At 35.4% G+C, this 21,517-nt stretch overlaps 2 protein-coding genes and 1 pseudogene across 2 annotated transcripts; all 3 read left to right on the top strand.

Annotated features, from left to right (window-relative positions):
* The first annotated feature begins 511 nt into the window (after positions 1–511).
* Positions 512–5,827, top strand: LOC126733038 (uncharacterized). The gene is made up of 5 exons (XM_050436154.1): positions 512–716; positions 934–980; positions 3,045–3,607; positions 5,506–5,600; positions 5,737–5,827. The coding sequence occupies exons 3-5, from the start codon at positions 3,073–3,075 to the stop codon at positions 5,740–5,742; spliced, it is 636 nt and encodes a 211-aa protein (XP_050292111.1). The 5' UTR covers positions 512–716; positions 934–980; positions 3,045–3,072; the 3' UTR covers positions 5,743–5,827.
* Positions 5,743–16,519, top strand: LOC126733037 (methylmalonate-semialdehyde dehydrogenase [acylating], mitochondrial-like; annotated as a pseudogene).
* A 1,016-nt stretch (positions 16,520–17,535) lies between these two features.
* Positions 17,536–20,951, top strand: LOC126733039 (uncharacterized). The gene is made up of 4 exons (XM_050436155.1): positions 17,536–18,052; positions 18,789–19,086; positions 19,756–19,806; positions 20,348–20,951. The coding sequence occupies exons 1-4, from the start codon at positions 17,769–17,771 to the stop codon at positions 20,747–20,749; spliced, it is 1,035 nt and encodes a 344-aa protein (XP_050292112.1). The 5' UTR covers positions 17,536–17,768; the 3' UTR covers positions 20,750–20,951.
* The last annotated feature ends 566 nt before the right edge of the window (positions 20,952–21,517 follow it).

Genomic DNA, 21,517 nt, shown 5'->3' on the forward strand with positions numbered 1-21,517 from the left:
TAATTCTTTTACAATTACTTTTTAAATTATGAGAATACAGACTTTTCCCTCTTTAAACTTTTACAAGCCCTTCTAATAAAAAGTTATATAGGGGGTGTTTAGCACATGCACTTAAAAATACGTGTTTTGTTATTTGAAAATATATGTAAAAATACGTGTAAATGAAAAAGTATGTAAAAATAGTATAATATTATTTAAAAACTGAAAATATGTGATTGAGTTACCATACCAAACGACCTAGACTCAGCCACTTACGGTAAATGCATGGCACCAGATATCTCCTCCTTTTGATAAAGGGGACACTCGTATGTACAACAAGTATCGAAGTGCCAAAAATACTGCTGTTCACAATTGTTGTTGATGATTTACTAAAAGTGAAAATATAAGCCCACTGTCTTCAAAGAAACGTAAAATACACGCTCCAGTGATCACGGTCTCAGAACCTCAAAAATTCCACGCGCTACCACAACACGTGGTACTAAACACCGTAATCGAAAGTCTCAAACAAAATGTCTTAGAAACAAGATTAAGTGCAAGGCGTCCCTGTTTATCAAAAGTAGTGGGCGTCCAGATCCTTTTCCAGTTTCCACCCCAAACCTCAAACCTTAAAAAACAAAAACAAAAAAAATAAAAAAAAATTTTCCCCCCAATTTTCTTGCTCTTTTTCTCTTCTTTTCTCACCATCCAAACAGGCTTAATAAATTTATTCAAAAAAGGTATGACTTTTAAGATTTTTTTTCCCCTTTCAATTTGTTTTTTCACAGAATAATTTGTGGTGCTGCATTTTTGGTTTGTACTAATATGCTCTAGTAAAGTAGTAATGCATAGTTGATCTGTTTCAATACCCCAGCTCTGTTTCTGAAATTTATTTTGAAAATTTTGATTTTTGATTAATTTATCTTGGTGCTTACTGTCTGGGTATTTTCATGTTAGGGTCTGCAAGTGCAATTCTGAACTTGTGAGGGAACTTTACTTATCAGGTGAAAGCTTTTTAGTTTCTCACAGTTTTGTCATATGTTGTTTTCTAGTTTACTGATAGAGTGCGTGTATGGATTGAATTCCCAAGTGGGTTTTCTTTAAATATTGTTGTATTTGACAACGATCATCGTTTGTTGATTTTGTGATTAAATCCATTTTGGCTTAGTTGAATCCTTTGTATAATATTCTCATTGGTGATTCATTTTACCATGGAATGTATGCATGCCCGCGTTTGGTTATACTATTTGAATGGCATAGATGAGAAGCTGAAAATTACTAATGGGGAATCATTGGCAGTTGTGAATTCAGTAGTTTTAAGTGGTCATTAACATGTGTATTCTTTTCACTTCCAGTGGTTAAATTTGAGAAACTCATTTTGTTCAATTGCTTTCCGTGACATTGATGATGGAGGGTACATACTCTAAAAGCACCTGTGACATTGATGATGGAGGGTACATACTCTAAAGTTTCCCCCATGCAACACATTGTGTTAGTGTTGGAACAGGGAATTTGTCCCGAAAAGGATACAGTTCCTTCAAAATTTGTAATTATTTTTTTTTTATAGATAATTAGATGTGCCTTTTCACTAACATTTTAAGTGTTTAACCATTTGAGAAGAAACTTTTTTCCTTAGGATATATGTATACAAAATGAATATTCCTTGTAGTGCTGAGTTTACTCTTTAAATGTAGAGCAAAATAAAGTTTCTGACGACCAAATGTAATCAAATTGTGAGGGCTAGGGCTTATTTGCATGCAAGTTGCTTAGTTTGGATTGAAACTACTGAAGTGTAACTTTTGGGTATTTTGGAATAGTAACTGGTCCCTTTTTGGGGTTATTGATATATCAATTTTTGTTAATGGGTATTGGACACACAATTTTCAAGGAATGACGAGGTTACATAAAATTATGATGCTTTAGAGTCAATGCTCATGGATTTTGGGTGAATCCTTTTGCTGACCTTTTTTGAGAAATGGACACCCAATCTTTTGTTACCATTTGTGGCTTGATCACCAGTTAAATATATTAATTGAAGAATCAAGCTGCCAAATATATTAGTTGTGTTGTGGTTGCATTCTAATTTTAGATTTTGAGAATCGAATAATCGTCTCACCTGTTTACTTTTACTATCAAGAAATGATTATATTAGATTTTATAAATGAAGTTTCCTGTGAGTTCATGTGCACGAATTGTTTGCTTACTTTTCCAAAAAGGGAAAAGAGCTGTGTATCAGTTATTTTAAAGTCTATGGATTGTTGGCTGGCTTATGTATCAAAGAAGAAGAAGAAAAAAAAATTGTATCTGGGTTATTTGGAAGATCCTAACATATGAAGAAAACTTTGGACTTATAATATTTGTAACTAAATGACCATGGTGCTTGTTATTTGTTTTCTTTGGATTTCTTGTGAAATATAATCCATCTGAGTGAATTTATGTGTTTCCAAAGGAAATGTCTAGGGTTCAAATCCCCCCTCCCCCAACTATCGAAGTATAAAAAATAAACCACAAGAATTAGACATTGTCACCTTATTTTACTTTTCACATAATGGACTTGACTCAAAAAAAAAAAGAAAAGAAGAAGTGAATAGCTTTGATGTTTCAAATGAAGGTTCTTGTAGGTTTGTGTTCGGATTGTTTGTTTATTTATCAAAAAATAAGAGGAAAGTAGTTACTTGGAAGATTTCTTTTGACAAGTGGTTATTTGGAAGATTCTGACACATAAAGAAAATTTTTGGCCTATAATAATGTAAGTAAATGACACACACGCCCACATAACAACAACAACTACAACCAAAAGCCTTAGTATTATTTAACTAAACGGTCTTCATGCCCATTATTTGTTTTCCATAGATTTCTTGTGAAGTATAATCCATTGGAGTCAGTTTCTTTTCTTTCCTTTCCTTTTCCTTTATTTTTCTTTTATTATAAAGGGCTTGTATAAGTCCCAAGTACTTGGGTGGCACCTGATTGCACTTTTGAGCATGGCTACTTCACAAAAAAGAAAAAAAGAAAGTTTTGTTTTATGTTCTTAGTCCTCTAATAACTTGTATGTTTTTTCCATTTAGGTTTTATGTCTTCTTATTGCCATTGGCAATGGAAACTCAAAGTCAACTAGAAGTTACAGGGCAGACAAAGATGCTTCCTCCACCACCTGGAGCATTTCAAGATCGTGAAGATCTTATTAAACACGTCCGTGACTTTGGTGCTAATCAAGGATATGTGGTTACTATCAAGAAGTCTAGGAAGGACAGAAGAGTCATCCTTGGGTGTGACAGAGGAGGGATTTATCGTAATAGGCGTAAGATTGATGAAAGCAAACGCAAAAGGAAAGCTAGTTCACGCCTTATAAATTGTCCTTTTGAAGCCATAGGTAAAAAGGAAGATGATGTCTGGGTACTAACCATAAAAAATGGGGAACACAACCATGAGCCATTAAAAGACATGTCAGAACATCCTTATAGTCGTCGTTTTACCGAGGAAGAGGTTAGGCAAATCAAAGTTATGACAGAAGCTGGTGTAAAACCTCGTCAAGTGCTTAAGGCTCTCAAGCAAGGTAATCCGGAGCTGCAGTCAACACCAAGACATTTGTACAATCTCAAAGCAAAGATCCGTCAAGGGAATCTATCAGGTCAGACCTTTTCTTAAGCTTTTAAAATCAAATAGGTCATGCAATGGCTGAGATTTGTAGATTAATAGGATCTTTATTAGGCAGAATAGTAGGATTTGTACTCTCAGGGCCTCATGGTAGGAAAGTGGTGCTCTATTCTGATTCTTAACTATTATATTCTTTGTTCATGATTAATGTTGGGGAACCAATGTGGACTGCTTGGCAGTTAAACAGCAAGATTCAGGGGAGTAGTTCTTGGTGTCCCAGTGGAGCAAGAAAAATTATTGGCAGGGTGAATGTCACTTAAAAATGCTTGTTGATGTTGATGGTCCTCCCTTTTCTAGGGAGCTCCTTCGTTGATTGGAGGTCTTAGGCCCGTTTGGTAAGGGAGTTTAAGCAACAGTTTCAAGTGTTTAAGTGCTGGAAAATGTGGGCTAAAAAAAAAAGTGTTTGGTAAGAGTATTTAATGAAGAGCGTTTGAGTCACAGTTATGAATTTAGAGTGTTTAAGCACTATATTTTGAGAACACCTCAAGAGGTGTTTTAGGGCTTGTTTGGTTGGAGATTTTTAGTATCGTTGTTTAAAATGATGTGAACATTGTGGTTTAAAAAGTGTTGTGAAAACATGTATTTACAATATTCAAAAAGAAAAAAATGTGTTTGGTATCATGTTTCAAATAACATGTATAGTGTGTGAAAAAAACATAATTGTGTGTTTGGTATGTGTGCGTTTTTTTTTTTAGTTGACAAGCACAGTACATTTAATTTTTTTATTTATTTGAGAGAGAGAGAAGTCAATTTATGTGTTGTCTAATCAAGTGGGCCCCATGGTTTTCAATATATTTACAAAAGTGCCATTAAGCAATGTTGTTTGAAATCTGAAAACTGGTAAGAGGAGTTTTTTAAGTTCATTGTTTAAACACCCTAAAATGAGTAATGTAACTTAAACACTCCAGTAAAAAACACCCTTCTTAAACGTGTTGTTTTTTTTTTGGTCCCATAGTTTTCAGTGTTTAAACACTGTAAACTATTGTTCATACACCCTAACCAAACTGGCTCTTAAATTTTCAAGTAACAATTTTGAGTGACATTTTGTAATTATTTTAAAAATTGTGGTACCCATATGATATTGACAACACATTTAACACCCTTTTTTTTAAAAACACATACTCATAACACACACTCAATTCTATTTTTTCACTTTTGAAAATATGTTATTAGAAACATGGTACCAAATACATTTTTTTTGTATTGAGTACTTTAAACACGTGATTTCAGAACACTTTTTAAACAATAGTTTTCACATTATTTTGAAAACCAATACCTACTCATATTCCATCGCCTTGTGGAGCAGTGTTGCTGCCATTACCTCATGGGACCGGCCATGAGACATACATTACTATGAAAACATTTTGTATTTTAAAAAAAAAATTATTGGTAGGGTGAATAGTGAATACTTATTATTTTTTGAATACCCATTTTGATTAACAAGTAGGACTTGTTTATTGTGGGTCCAAGTTTCATTTGTTTCCTTCATTGTGGTTCTGTTAGCTATGTATGGAATTGGGGCTTCATTGGTATTGGTTATAAGTATCTGACTTTTATTGAATTTTTGTCAGAAATAATTTTAGCTTAGAATGATAACCAAGTAGGAGCTAGAAGGTACCCTTTTGACGTTATCGAAGTACCTCGCAATCTTTTCTTCCAGTGCTGGGAAAGTGTTCCTTGGAATGTAATTTGAAGCCTGGATGAGAGTTGCAGTGCTTGGAATGCGTAACAAGCTTGTGCTTAAGGCTTGAAAGTGGGAATTTTTATTTAGTTCCAGTGAAAATGTTTGACTAGAGAAAGTTGTCCACCTTGATAATCTTGAAAATTCAGTAGTTATTTAAAATTTTATTTGAAAAAAAAATGTTTTTGCAGAGAAAAGTTATAAGTCATGGAGGCCGAATAGGTCTGTTCCCGTGGAAACAAATACCACTCCAACTGGGGGTTCAAAGCAAAATAACAACCAGCCGGTAAGTTTTGAGGTAACAGTAAAAATGGTGATGTGGATTAGGTTTCCCTCCTTATAATTTATCTCTAGTTACATCATCTCTTAGTCTCTCTCTTCCTCTTTCTGTTGTATGTATCCGGGATTTCAACTTATTTTAGAGTTAAATGTAGCTGAAGGTTCCTAATTTTATTGGAGGAAAATTTGTGGATTCGCATGGCTGTTCGCTGATTGACGTTTTAAATCCTGTAAGCTCCAAAATTTCCATAGTCAAACCTTTTATTTTCCTCTTCATAGAATTGTTTCTTTGAGTGGTATTTTAATACCTTATGTTTCTTAATTAGGCAACACAAGAGGTTGTTTCTCAAGTTCCTTTGACTACCTATGAAGAATTTAAAGCTGCAGTTGCTGCAGCAAAGCACGCTTTTCCTATGTGGAAAAACACACCTATTACCACTCGTCAACGTATAATGTTCAAGCTCCAGGAGCTCATCCGCAGAGATATTGTAAGTATTACAATTTCATTCTTATATATATGCTTTTGATTTTGTGAATTTTAATTTGGGCAGCACAATATGTTGTATTCTCAGGACAAGCTTGCTATGAATATTACTTTAGAACAGGGTAAGACTCTGAAGGGTGCACAGGGTGATGTGCTCCGTGGTTTAGGTTAGTCATTGCATATATCTTGCAGTTTCTATTATCATTTAGTAAAAAATATGTAAGTTCTGTTTCAACCTTTTCAAGATTAAGCTCATTCCCTTTCTGTTTTGCTTGCAGAGGTGGTTGAACATGCTTGTGGAATGGCAACTTTGCAGATGGGGGAGTTTGTTCCTAATGCATCTAATGGAATTGATACATACTGCATTAGAGAACCAGTTGGTGTTTGTGCTGGGATATGCCCCTTTAATTTCCCTGCAATAATTCCCTTGTGGGTATGTGTGCAATCTTTCTGGGGTTCTTTTATATGGATATTTATTTTTATTTCAAATATAGTTCTTTCTTTGTACGCCACCACGATATACTTATTTTTCTTTATGTTGTCATATTTTTTCCTCTTATGCCTTTCATTTAATCATTTTTCCTGGAGGCTTGTTTGTGTAGATACTGTAAGTTTTCTATCAAACTTGTGTGCACACACTCTATGTTGTGTTTTATACTAATTGTTTGCATATTCTAGAAAAAAGAAATGAAAAGGAAACTTATATTCTAAATTGTTGAACAATTTTGCAGATGTTCCCAATTGCAGTTGCCTGTGGTAATACCTTTGTTCTTAAGCCATGTGAAAAAAACCCAGGTGATTGCCAACCTTTTTAATATTGTGTTTGTCTATATTCTTGGTTTTGACTTTTGATTCTCTTGTAATCAATAAAAATTTTAGGAGATACCAACCTTTATTGGATAAAGTTAATTAATTTCTTACATGAATGTGGTAACTTGGAGTTAATGTTTCTAATGGGTTTGATAGTTTCCATAGGCTGTGAAATTGAGTTGGTGAGATTTTAAGCAATATTCTATGGGCTCCTCATCAGATGGATTGAGTTCATTGTTTAAGTAGCTGCTCCCTGTTTAAAAAGTTTTCTTTGAAATAAGGTTTGCACTGAGACTGATAGAAATTACACCACGGTTGTATCTTAAGGTGATTCAAAGTCTTACATGAGTTGTTTCTGAATGGCAGCCTTTTCCCCCCTAGAGAAGCCACTGAGTGAAGGGACATTGGGCTAATGAATATGAGGAATGTCATTAACAATCATCTATGTATGGTCAAACAATAAATTTTATAATTTTTTATATAGGTAATTGAAGAATTCATTGAAAATGAAGAAGTTCATATTCCCCATGTACAGTGGCTGTGTACTAGGTATGTTACAAACATCATCTGAAGTTACACAAATCTGGAAATTTCTTCAAATTAGAGAAAGAGTGACCACTCGAAGCAGTCATCCAATCATACATAGAACGTACCAAAAACAGTTTCAACTCCAAAGGTGAATGTTCAATCCCTTCAAAAGTATGCAGATGCCTCTCTCCAAATAGTCCATATGATGCGTTACCTGCCATAAGTCAGCATTAGGATGTCTGCCAAATCCCCTTTTCCAACAAGCCAGCAAATTTAATAACCTGTCTTTGGCATAGCCCAATGGAGTCTGAACAAGCAAAACGCCAATGACCATAGATTATGTGCAAAATTGAAGCAAAGGAACCATTTATTTTAGAATCCCCAGTGTTCTTGCACATGCAACATCACTTTACAATACAAATATATCTCTTTTGAGGATTATCCTCAGTGTGAATCTTTCCACTTGAAGGTCATTTTTGTGGGGACCTTAACCCTCCAAATACTCTTCCACAGAAAGAAATGAGGATTTCTGTTAGTAAGAACCTTGGTGTAACCCTTGGAGTGCTGACATATTCCGTCTTCCACATCCCTCTTAATTTAGTGTAGTAGAGAAGGTCAAGAAATTATTGTAAAAACTCCAAACTTCCAATTGTGGACAGGTCTAGTGAATAGAATGTCCCAATTGGCCTTGAGGACAGGGAATAGTATTTTTATTCTATTTTAGCTATCAAAAAAAGAATAGAATGTCCCAATAAATAGTGTCATTATTCCGTCACATATGGTCCACCACTGAAGCCTCCTTATCTTGGGTTATTGTAAATGGTGCAAGAATAGCCTTCTTAAGGATCACCTCCCCACAGCATTAATCATGCCAAAAATGGATACAAAGAACACTGCCCACTTCAAAGTTGATAAATTTAGAGAACTTCTCCCACGCATTGTGAATATGTTTCCAAGGGAGACACCAGAAGGATCATTGATCACCCCCAAAACTCAACCACCAAACTCATTCCCATATTTTTTTTATCTACTACTGTTCTCCATAACGTGCCATTTTCTGTGGCAAATCGCACAAGCCATTCCCCAAACAATGCATTATTAAAAAGGTATGAAGCCTCTAATGCCCAGATTGCCATGTTGAATTGGCTCACAAATTGTCTTCCAATACACTAAGTGAAATTTAACATCATCTCATTAGCCACCCCAAAGAAAATCATGTGTAATTTCTCAAAGAGGTTAACAATGTTAACAGGGATGGGAAATAAAGTGAGGAAATATGTTGGAAAGCTTGAGAGAGTACTATTTATTAAGCTTCTTCTAGCCTGCTAACCTCCTTTCCATCTTCTCCAGAATTGGATCCCATATTGCTTTGGACTTGTATTTAGCCCCCAATGGTAATCCCAAGTATTTCATAGTCACTGTAGATATCTTGCAACCTTACTTATCAATAAACAAAAAAGAAGATATCTTGCAACCAAGAATGTCAGGCAAAGCTTCTATCTCTGGAATTTCTCGATTGGAACTATCTGGGGTTTGCCTAAATTGATCTTTAAATTAGATATGGCTTCAAAACTTAACAAAACAAATGTTAAGTAGCCAAATTGTTCTGCATCTATATACATATGTAGACAATGAAGCTGTTCCTAGGCCTTGGTTTTACTCCAATTGTCAAATGCAATTCAATTTTTTACTCCATATTATCTTGTTACTGGTACAACGTTCTTTATTCTTCCCATGGTTGATATGGCTAGTATTATTTTTGTTTCAGGGGCTGCAATGATTCTTTCAGCATTAGCAATTGAGGCTGGTTTGCCTGATGGTGTCTTGAATATTGTTCATGGCACTCATGTAAGCTTTTCTTTTTAAACCTCTACTATTTTTTTTTTTTTTGGTTGTTGTTGTATTTTTTACAGGTGAGTATAACTCTTGCTCCCTAGGAGGGTTGGAGTTGTAACTACACCCTCCAGCCCTTATTCCTTAGCATTCACACAATTCCTTTTTTAGTGGCATTATTGGTTTTAGCAAATCCTTTTAACTAGATATGTCAAATCCCTTGTCCCTAAGTTAGGTACTGAAATAATGATATGATAAATTTAAAATACCATAATTAAGTCATCAATGGTCACCATCATTTCTACCTTTTCTGTTTTCTCAACTAGCCCCAGCCCATCTAAGGGTTGTGCCATTTTTAAGAAGGGGTTGATCTTTTGCAAAGGGTTTGGGATAGTCTTTTGCAAAGGGTTTGGGATATGTTAGCTGATCTTGAAGACTCCCTATTGTCATCCTACTTGAAAACATTGCTATATTCTCTACCTTTTCCTTTCTGTCCTTTTTAAATTATTTATTTATTTTTTAATGTTAATTGTATACCAAATCACAATTTGAAGTTTCAGTTTAAGTCATTAATTTATCTCTGACATATATTTGTTATGAAAATGAATTTGAGCAGGATATTGTTAATTATATCTGTGATGATGACGACATAAAAGCAGTATCGTTCTTTGGTTCAAATGCAGTAAGTTGGTCCCCAGATCTTGGTGCTTCATTCCTACAAATAACACTCATACATGCTTAAGTACATACATATGCAATGTGGGAGTTCAGACATACTCTACACACCCACACCTGTGCATATAAACTTTTGAGGAGTTTTATTGCATTTTTATTTTATTTTATAAGTAATGAAATTTTTTATTAAAATAAAACAAACCAAGTACACCGGGGGTGTACTTAGTTAGAAATACAATCATACTCACAAATTACAATTCTCAAACAAATCTAGAAGAGTAAAACAAGCAGGAGAATGAAAAGCAACACTCCAATCTAACAAAGTACATGCTAAAAAGGCTTTAATTTCAAGAATGAACTGTACACATCCCTTGAAACTTCTAGCATTTTGTTCTCGCCAAAGACACCATATGATGCAATGTGGTACAACCTTCCAAAAAGCTATGTATCTATATGCTTGTCGAAAGAACCCTGCCAAGCTTCGAACATATCAATAACCCTCATTGGCATAACCCATTGGATACCAAATAAAACGAATACCATTGTCCATAGCTCATAAGCTATCGGACAATTAAGAAGAAGATGATCCATTGACTCCCCACACCTTTTACCCATGTAGCACATCCAATACAAGAATACCTCTCTTCTAGAGATTTTCTGAAGATAAAGTCTTACCTAGAGCAGCAGTCCAAGAAAATAAGGCAACCCTAGAGGGGACCTGACCGGCGCACCAGTTTCGAAGGAAACTACAAGCCATTAAACGAGGATAAGGAGTGGTAGTAACTAGTAACTACACACCTCAAAACCACTTCTCCTGGCAGGTATCCAACTAAGTCTATCCATCCCCACACCCTTCACAGCCCTGGAATAGATTAGATCCATAAAATTTTGGTAAAAGTTTCTGTTTACTATTTACCTATATGATTCATAATGATTTCTATGTAAGTTCCTCTTAAGCTGAAGAGTGATTATGTCTCTCAGATTGGTTGTATAGTGGATGGGAAGTTTAGATTATTAAACACATAAAGAGCGCATAAATTTGAGTGATCTGGATCAAAACTTGTAACTTTCCATGCTCTATGCCAATATCTTACATGCACCCTGAAACTATTCTAATGAGAAACCTGAGATGGGAGTGTTTCTCAGTTTTTGTCCACTATTTAGTATTAACTGTCACATCTTTATTGTTAATTCTTCAAATATTATTACCAACAGTGATGTGTTGGTTGACTTTCATGTTATTAATTTTTTTTTTATTATATAAATTTATTCACTTGGTCAACTATTCTACAGGCTGGAATGCACATATATGCTAGGGCAGCTTCTAGAGGGAAACGTGTGCAGGTGAATACTCTTATTTTTTTCCTTCTCTCCCTCTGGGTGTTTCTATTGTAGTTAGACCTAATTGAAAACTTTGAATTTACAATCGGGCTACCTAACTGATTATTGTGTTAACTCTTTAGTCCAATATAGGAGGCAAAAATCATGCAATCGTTATGCCTGATGCTAGCATGGATGCTACTTTGAATGCTCTTGTGGCTGCTGGCTTTGGTGTTGCAGGACAAAGGGGCATGGCTCTCAGTACAGCTGTTTTTGTTGGGGGTTCAATTCCGTGGTATTATGATTTGTTTATCTTAGCTTCTCCATTTTAGTTTTGGGCATCTCCAAACTTTAAGAACCTTTTAGGTGGTTGCTTTGCTAATGAATCATAGCTGTAGATCAGTGTACTTCAGTAAATTATAAGAGTTTTTGAGTACCTCTGCCAATTCTCCAACCCACTTAATAATGGGCTATCCCAGTCTTTTGAGTATGATGGCTATTTATCTTTCCAGGGAAGAACTTGTGGAGCGTGCTAAAGCCCTTAAAGTAAATGCAGGAACAGATCCCAATGCAGACCTTGGTCCAGTTATTACTAAAGAGGTGCAACCATAGCCCTGAAAAGTTTGCTAATTCATCTGCTATAAAAAAGGGTTTATTTCACAGACTAAGTTTCTGAATCTTGTAGCTTGAACTTTCTCATGGCATTATGTTGTTTGTTTCCTTTTAGTTAAACTAACACTTACTGTTGTTGCCATAGCTGGTTGCTAGTGCATACTGTGTTTTAGGTCATGCATGAATGTAACTCTTAAATTTGTGTTACTTTTTAATTCCTAATGTGATTGTTAAATTTACAGGTAAAGGATCGCATATGCAGATTAGTACAGAGTGCTGTTGAAAATGGTGCTAGAATGCTGCTTGATGGGAGAGACGTAGTGGTATGCATTTATTTTTTCTAGAAAAAACGGCGTTTCTGCAAAATATGTTGTTTGGCAAACCCCTGATTTGGTCTGTTTCAAGACAATTTAACTGTTCCTCTAATTTAGGTTTACTCTGCTTTGAATCCTCTTGCATTAAATCTGCTTTATTCAATTTTGAAAAAAACAATGTGGCATATTGGCATCAATATGCTACTCATCTCAGTTTCAGTCTGTTGCCAGAACTCTAGAATGTGTCCTGTCAGATTTGCTTATGGTTAATATGTTATAGGTTTTGGCAGTTCAACTTTCTTTAAACGGCCATGATTAGAGATGGATGATGCTGCAATTTTTTTACAAATTTTTTTTTAATTTTTTTTTAATTTTTTATAGGTGCAATTTTTTATCAGTTGTTGGGTCAAGCTCTTGGACATAATGGAGATTTGTTCCAATCTAGAGAATTTGGTGATTGTATTTTTAATTAAGTGCTGGACTAAAAGTTTTGGATTTTCAATTCATCCAAAATCTAGGCTACTATAATCCGTATGATTTATAGTATATGCATTTGTGAGTAGTTTCAAGATTGTCATTTGACATGTGAACCATTTTGATTGCGTTAGTTTTATTTCTTCATGAACATTCAAAAACTTCTTGAAGGTCATAAATAGTCAACACAGCTGTGAAATCTCTCTCTTTCCAGGCACAAGGCTAGCCTTTTGAAGTTACAGGACTCTTTAAAGGTCAACGACTACATTCTCAGTTCTTATGTTATGGGAAATATATAGGGGATTATTTTAATATGAAATTTAAGGACTTCAATTCCGTTGTACATTGAAACGTGTCCTTAGGTGTTAAATATGGGCAGAAGCTGTTGTCCCACAACATTTAATATTGATGTAGTTTTTGACATGACTTCTTATATTATGGCATTTTTCAGTGTTTCTTTTGCTGGGCAAGCTCTCTCTGTTCACTATTCTCTTTGACACATTATGTTGTTGGAGCATTTGTCTGCTCTTTAATTCATGCGGTTTATTTTTTCTGGAAGCTTGTCTCACATAAACATTTTCTGAATTTTCCAAACTTAATTTTGTAGGTTCCAGGATATGAGAACGGGAATTTTGTTGGTCCCACCATCTTATGTGATGTTACAACCAACATGGAGTGCTACAAGGTATTTCTTTTCATGCTTGCAGTAGTTCATATTTTTTCAGAATGAATGGATTTGGATAATTATGATTCTCAGTGGAAGAAGAGTTGCACCAAAGACATTGGCATATTCTTGACAGCACTGTATCTTGTGTTGAGCAGGAAGAAATTTTTGGACCAGTTCTACTCTGTATGCAGGTATTACTTAGTGGGGGTATTTGGCAAACTGTAGAACTGATTCAATTCTAATATATACTAAAACACAAAAAAATCAGTTCAACATTGAATTGATTTTATTTTATCTTCTGTTTATCTAGACTCAATTTTCGCAGGAATATGCATGCAAGAATGTCAAATTTAAAACTAATTTTTGAGGGATTATGCATTTGAAAATGCCAATATTTTAAAAATTATTTTTGGAGGGAATGTGCCTTTGAAAGAATCGAATTTAAAATGAGATTTTTATGAGAATATAACTGGTCCAATTTAGAACCAGTTTTCTGAAAAAGAGAAAATGGAAACATTTAAAACCAGTGATATGTTTCCTAGCTGGCTAGGTTCTCTGACATGCCAAATATCTCCTTCGTTTTTTTTTTTTTAATTTTTTATTATAAGCTTGAAATTGGTTAGCAAAATTTCTCTTGTTTGATAACCAACAGGCTGACAGTCTAGAAGAGGCCATAACTATTGTGAACAGAAACAGGTATTGTTACTCTTCACTCTTAATTCCAAGGTGAATTTTGTATGTTGTGTTTCAACACGGTTTAGTTTTAAACTTACAATGGGAGCATTACATGGCACATATATTTCTTTCCTTCTCCTTTCACATGCCAGAATTATATGTGAGATACACCATGTAAACCTTTTCTTTTTAGTAAATATGCAGAAAGTTTTGCAAGTTGTGGGAAGGGATAGTTTTTATTTTTGTTGAAACCTTGGGATGAAGTGCATTTTAAAATATGGTTGTGTTTAGAAATATAGGAACTATATGGATTATTTAAACGTATAGGAACAGTTCAGAGTTGAGTATATAGTACCGCATAAGAATTCAAAATCTTTTGGAGATACTTTGCTGTTACATATAATTATCTTCTTGTCTCCACAGGCATGGAAATGGAGCTTCCATATTCACAACTTCTGGCATTCATGCAAGGAAGTTCCAGAACGAAGTTGAGGCTGGACTGGTAAGCCAACCATCTATAATGGCATATAGGTACCAAGAACTTTTATAGAATGTGCTGTCCTTTTTCCTGGCCTTAGGATCTCCTAGACCTTCTTATTGGTCAATTTAACCAACCCTTGCTTAAATGCAGGGGCCCATCTATGGGCTAGATTTACAAAAATTGAAGCAAAAACACAATTGAGTAACTTAAATGTTATTTGGAGTTGAGGATGCCATTTTGGTTAGCAGATGTTACTTTGAGTTTTATGCTTGAATCGTGTTTGGTGGGAGAATAATGGGAGAGCTTGTGAGCTGCCAAAGATAGTGTTCATATATTGCTTACTCTTCTTTGAGACCGTTTATCTACAAAATGACCTGCATGTCATTCTCTGACATGAACTTAATGTCTCAGGTTGGGGTCAATGTTCCTGTACCAGTTCCATTGCCATTTTCTTCATTCAACTGTTCAAAGCCATCTTTTGCTGGGGATCTCAATTTTTGTGGTATAATTTATTTGATTCTCTTTCTCCACCCAAGACATGGGTGCATTTGGCTTTTGCCTATTTCCTGTACCTAATTTGCATAGTATTTATCAAAAGATATGGTTTTTGGTAACTTTTATGTTAAATGTGTTACAAAAAGCTAAAACTAGTTTATTTCAAAAAAGCTAATCGTTAGATTATTTACCAAAAAAAAAAAAAAATTTTTTTTTTCAATGCAGTTACATCTTTCATTTTGATTCTGAATTGCAGGGAAGGCAGGTATGCAATTTTACACCCAAATTAAGACAGTGGCACAGCAGTGGAAGGATTTACCAATCCTAGGAGTGTCAGTTGTTGCACCCCCGTCATCTGAAACAGACACAACAAGCCGAGGAGTATCTTCAGCATTGCCTCAAACTTCTGAGAGAGATTCACCAAGCCAAAGAATGTCACCAGCCATGCCTCTGACATCTGAAAGTGATTCCCCAACCCATGAAGTATCGCTGCCTATCCCTCCAACATCTGAGGCAGATTTATCAAACCCAGGGCTGCCATCTATGTCTCCAAGAGCTGATAGTGATTTACAGAGCCAGGAAGTGTCCATGGTCTTGCCTCCAACATCTGAGAGGGATTTACCAAACTGTGATATGTCAGTAGCTATGCCTCCAGCAACTGAAATGGATTTACGAAGTCAAGGAATGCCAATATCCACACCCCCATCATCTGATGGAATGTATATGTCTCAGGCTCGGTGGAATGACACTCAACCCTCAGTATCTCAAAGGACCGATGCTCTTCCACCAGCTTCTGAGAGGATTCATGTACCTGCATCTCAGAGGAATGGCATCACATCCCCGGCATCTCAACGAGATGCTGCTTTGGCCTTGACTTCTGAAGGGGTATATGTTCCTACATCCCATACACTAGACAAAATGGGTCCAGTATCCCACAGGAACGACAGTGTGGCTCCTACATCTCATAGGATTGACACTACAGTGCATCCGACTTCGGACAGGGTATTCATGCTGGCAGCATCTCACTTGAATGACAGAATGGGTCAAACATTTCAAAGTACTGACTCTACCATGTTTTCAACTTCTGAGAGGCTATACATGACTGTCACATCTCACCTGAATGACCATATGGGTTCAACTGCACAGAGGACTGATAATATTGCGTTACATCCAGCGTCGGAGAGGATATACATGTCTGCAACATCTCAAAGGAATGACAACTTGGCTCCGGCTTCTCAGCGGGCTGACTCGGTTCCTCCTGCTGAGAGAATGTACATGTCTCCAATAGTTCAGAGAAACTCTGGTATGCCTCCGACATCTGAGAGGTTATATATTCCTGGGACATCTCAGAGGATGTATTCTCAGGACCCCATGATGTCAATAGATGAGTTTGCCAGCCAAGGAGCATCACTGACTTTGCCAACATCTCAGAGAATATAGAATATTCCATGATACAAATTGTTTTCCATTTTAGGATCCTTATAGACAAATTAGTCTCATAATGCCAAATAAGTTTATTTTCTTTTTTTGAAATACAAAATCCGTTCTCTTTTCTCTTTGGGAGAGTTGCAGAGAGAGGGAAAAAGGGGGAAGGTCGAAGGATGAATCCACTTAAGACATTCTCCGCGTACAGTGATGTGGTATTCCACAACCATTAAAACATGACATATGCTCAAAAACTAATATGAAATAGTTATTTTTTGTAGTAGGTGGCTTGTATTTATTGGTGTGGAGTACCAGATTTACTGTACTTTGGTAGTAGTGATCGATGAAAGCAAGTAGAACCAGAAATGGATGATCTGGTGTTCATGGAATAATTAACTTAAGAAGCTTGGACCTCATAGTCATTGCTCAAGTGGCAAGAAGCTGTCGTATTGCTGCATGCTTCTTCAACCACATTCATTTGGATCTCTATCAAAACTCAAAAGATAACAAACAAAAATACTAATAAAAATGAAAAAGCAGTCAACAGAAGGCATCATAATCCCAGAATGAAAAATAAATTATGCCAACTAGTTGTAGACCCGTCTAATGTGCTGAAAAATTGTAAAATTGTAAAATTTGACAATTTGTTTGTTTGTTTGTTTGTTTGTTTTTTTTTTTTTTTTTTTGGTTAATTAAAATATGAAAATGGTATATGAGATTTATAAGTATTAGTTCTAAACCCTTTTTAAAATAATGGGATTACTTTTTAACTAAGTATAATTGATACAATATATTATATTCTCTAAATTAAGCTATTTATATTTGTTATTTTAGAGTGTTTTAAATTTTGCTAGTTTTTTTTTTTTTTTTTTTTAATAAAAAAATATGCTTTTTATATTTAATTATGGGAAATGCTAATGAGTGTTCTTAGGACACTGGTTAAAAATCTAGTTAAATAAAGTTTTTATGGAAAAAAAAAAATTAATGTTTTGACAACTTTTTTCATTTCCTAAAAAAGTGATGTCAAAACTTTCCTTAAATAGATTGTTAACAAATATCTTAAAGGCACTCGTTATTATGTCCCTTTCATTATTATACTATAAAACTAGATATTTTGTGAATAATGTAACGTGTAGTTCGAAATCTGTTAGTACTTACAAATGATTAATCCTCAATGCGTCTTAACAAACTGTACATCCTCTGATGGACTAAGCATTCTCCAAAACACTAGTTAAGAAGCATGTATTGGTATTGGATAGAAGCATGTATTGGTATTGGAAGGTAGTTTAAGTGGCAAAGTAAGTACTCTTTCAGCTTCGATTCTGTATTCAGAATAGGAAAACTGCGAGTGTATGGTATAGAGTATAGACTGAGTAGAAGGAATGCAATGCACAGACACGTCCTGCTGGGGCTGGGTGACTACATCACCTACTTTTCCTCCAAAACTCAAACTCAAAGTTGCTCAGACTCAGACACAAACCCATTTCGAAAAGAAGTATGACAATGCTTCTTACGATGTGAAAGTGAAAGTCCCTCTACCTTCTCATGTGCAATCCATTACTAGCACTTCAAACCCATTTGTGAAGCACTGCCTCAAGCTGCGCCACAACTCTTCTTATCGCCACTCCCATGGTTCAGTTCTCGTTGTGGGTGCTACCCCTATTAGGTACTCATGCTAATCCTTCTCTCTTTCATTTCAATTTATCTGGGTAGTTTTCTATGTTGTAGTCAACAAGCCTAGTAGCCCAAAAATTAAAATGGGTATCTACTATTTTTCTTAAACTCTGTTTTCGTTGCTGAGAATATGTAGGAAAGTAAACGAATATTATTATCATTATTATTTCCAAGAATTAGAAAATGAGTTCTGCCATGGACTTTGTAATTATCAGTGATTAGAGCTTTCTCAAATGAATTCCGGCTTTCGCTTTTTTTTTTGGATGCTCAGTAGTGGAAGAGAAGAAAAGAAATTGAATTGTTCAATCTTATGAATTTTGTTCTTCTGGGCTTCCAAAAATTAAAATTCCTGACAGTTCAGGTATTTCGGGTCCCAAATAATTTAAGAGAATGAGAGTGAAATCTTTGGTTGAGGAAATTTGAATAATTTATTCTCTCTTCTATGATTCCCTTACTTTTGTTTTGCATAATGCTATTTCATCTTATTCATTGTCACTGATATGGCAGCTCTGTTGTTAAATTTCTATGAACTATTTATGTTGTAGTTAACATGTTCCCTACATTTGACCTTTCTGCTTTTTTTATTATCAAAGATTTAATTTTTTTATCTCCTCCATGACTTACCCGAAATTTTTATATTACTTCAGCATTCACTGCCTAATTGATTATGGGAACTACATGTTACTATGTTTTAGGTGATAAAGCAATGACATATTCTTTGTTTGTAGGGAAATATACAGGTTTCAAGAATCGTTGCAGGATAAAACTGTGGGAATGGATTGTTTACTTCTACTTGATAAAGCTGAGGTTCCTGAAGGGATAGATGATCTCTCTGTTCGTATTGTGCGTGTGAGCTCTATGGTGATGAGAAAACTTTCTGGTGTGCAGTCAACTGAATCTATTGAAGCAATTGCCCTGATGAGTATTCCTACCAGTTTTTTCAATGTAGTTGATGGTCAAGAAAAGGCAGATTGTCAAAGATGGTTCGCATCACCGCATCGAATTCTAGTCCTTGATGGGATCCAGGTGATTATCACACTTATCCTGAGTAGTTGTCATTATTGGGAGGCTGTTGATTGGCTTTTCTTCCATTGTTGTAGCCTAGCATTTTTTTTTTTTTTTTGGTGTAAAAAGATGATATCACGTAATTCTTGGCTTTTTGGGGTGATTATGGATGCTGCTCTAGTCTTCTGCTCAGTGGAGATCCAAGTATGAAAGCTGTATTCTTAGAAAGTAGAAGAAAAAAGTCATTGAAGGGGAATAGATCTAATTACCAATTTCTTTTAGGTAGAGTCAATTGAAGCCAAGAGTTTGTCGTGCTACATGGCTGCAACTCAGTCACCTGATATTTCTTTTCTCATCCGACATAAAAGACACCTATATTAGTAGTTAATACATACATATATAAATATGCAAGACAGAAGCAAAGCATGAATTCTGTTAGGTTTAATAAAACTGTTGCAACAAAAGATTGGAAATAATTAAAGTCTCTTTCATCTCTTCCCTATTATTTGTTAAATGCACAAAATTCCATATAGGTTTATTAGTGCTGCTTTATACAATAAACATGACATGTTAACTGAAGATTACTAACTCCTAAGATGCTGTTTGTTATCCCCATTACAATTACAGGCAATTGAATTTAGGAACCTTATTGAATTTTGTATCACTAATTCAAAGGTGTTATTCATGCAGGATCCTGGAAACCTTGGTACATTACTCAGATCAGCTATGGCCTTTAAATGGGTAAGGAAATAAGTTGCAATTTCGAAGTATCTGCCTTCTTTATACTTTTTTATGTTTTTCCACAACCTTTCTGATGTTATATTATATGGATGCTTCTCCAACTTGCATTGCTGAACTTCAGTTGTGTTAAAAGCTTTGATGTAAAGTGCTATTTCTTTTCATCATTAAGGAATCAGTTTGACTCCCAACTATCATTGCTGCAAATTGATGTTAGTTGATGATTGCTTACAGGTTTCCTTTGGCTGCCTGTAGAATGCATTAACCCTGATTGGTTTCATTATTTTAAACTTCTCAATGATAATTGTCACAAGCAATAACATTTTAAGGGTTACACTTACATATTGAGACTCAACAATCTTTCCATTCTGTTGTAAGATGTCCCACTCCTTTTACTGAACAGAAAGATCAATGATTAGCCATACACTATCATGAATACTATTACTTAATGCAACTCTTTTCATGCATTTCTTGCCTAACGTGAACTGTTGTTCTTCATCTATATTTTAGAAGTCAGTCTAATATTGGGGCTGGTGTCCAACAGGGAGGTGTTTTTCAACTTCCTGGCTGTTGTGATCCGTTTAATGAGAAAGCACTTCGAGCTAGCCGAGGAGCCTCCTTTCAGCTCCCTATAGTTTCTGGCAACTGGGTTCATCTTGAAGCCCTTATAAATGAATTTCAAATGAAGGTGCTGGCTGGCCATCCAGAGAGTACTGAAAATTTAAAGCCAGTTGCTTGGCTTTCTCAAGAGCTAGCAGATTCTTTTGTAGATGTGCCATTGTGCTTTGTATTGGGTAGTGAAGGAAGTGGCCTTTCAGAGAAATCTTTGCAGGTTTGTGAGCTTGTGAGCATTCCAATGGCTGGAGAGTTTGAGTCTCTGAATGTTTCAGTGGCAGGAGGGATTTTCTTGTATATGCTTCAGCCTAAGATTCAGAGATGTGTCTGATTCTTGTTCTCTTTCTGTTAATGCTATAGGAACTACGGAGAGTAACGTGCATGAGCCCTTTGATTTTGAGTTGCCACATTATCGAAGATAAAAGAGCCTTCCTCTATTTGTTTCATTTGTAATATAGATGGATGTTAAACTTGTAATTACAAATGCTGTGCAGCAAAATTGAATGATATAATTTCCTAGGAAGGTTTTGAGATGCTTTGAGTTAATCACCGACACAAAGAAATGCTTAGCATTTGACTTGCCAGCCGAGTCACTAGACACACACAGACTTTCACGTGTATCTAGAGTTACTGCACCTAATCTCTCAATTCACCATCATATCAGATATACCTTAGTGAATTTGAAGAACCGCGTGATCCATGAAGTAGCTAGTGGGAGGTTTGTATTGGTGAAATCCATATTAGAAGAGTACAACCGAGTTGGAGTTGTGTGGTTGAGTAAGTCACTACTAAAGGTAGCAATTAGAAATTAGGGAAAGTATCTGTTGTAAGAACTTCAATTTTAATAGTAGATTTTGCTTGGGATTGGTGGTAGTGGTAAACCCTCAAAGGGGTTTATTTTTTTTCTTGGCTAGGCCACTGGTTTTTCATTTTGTAAACAGATTGCCTTGTGTCTTCATCTTACTGCACTTTATTATTGGTAATTTGTTTACTGTGGTGTAATTAACCTCGAATTGAAATCAAGCTCATAATTGGTTAATTAAATGATTTGGTACAATTCCGCTTATTTTATCAATTAGGGGCCAAAATGGCCCATTAG

This window comes from Quercus robur, chromosome 6, assembly GCF_932294415.1.
Source record: "Quercus robur chromosome 6, dhQueRobu3.1, whole genome shotgun sequence".
NCBI classification, from domain to species: domain Eukaryota; kingdom Viridiplantae; phylum Streptophyta; class Magnoliopsida; order Fagales; family Fagaceae; genus Quercus; species Quercus robur.

Bases quoted from the DNA above. Each gene is read 5' to 3' on its own strand.
- LOC126733038 (XM_050436154.1), top strand. From the start codon at position 3,073: ATGGAAACTCAAAGTCAACTAGAAGTTACAGGGCAGACAAAGATGCTT. The intron at 3,608-5,505 runs GTCAGACCTTTT...ATGTTTTTGCAG, and splicing joins CCGTCAAGGGAATCTATCAG to AGAAAAGTTATAAGTCATGG.
- LOC126733039 (XM_050436155.1), top strand. From the start codon at position 17,769: ATGCAATGCACAGACACGTCCTGCTGGGGCTGGGTGACTACATCACCT. The intron at 18,053-18,788 runs GTACTCATGCTA...CTTTGTTTGTAG, and splicing joins GTGGGTGCTACCCCTATTAG to GGAAATATACAGGTTTCAAG. The intron at 19,087-19,755 runs GTGATTATCACA...TTATTCATGCAG, and splicing joins TAGTCCTTGATGGGATCCAG to GATCCTGGAAACCTTGGTAC.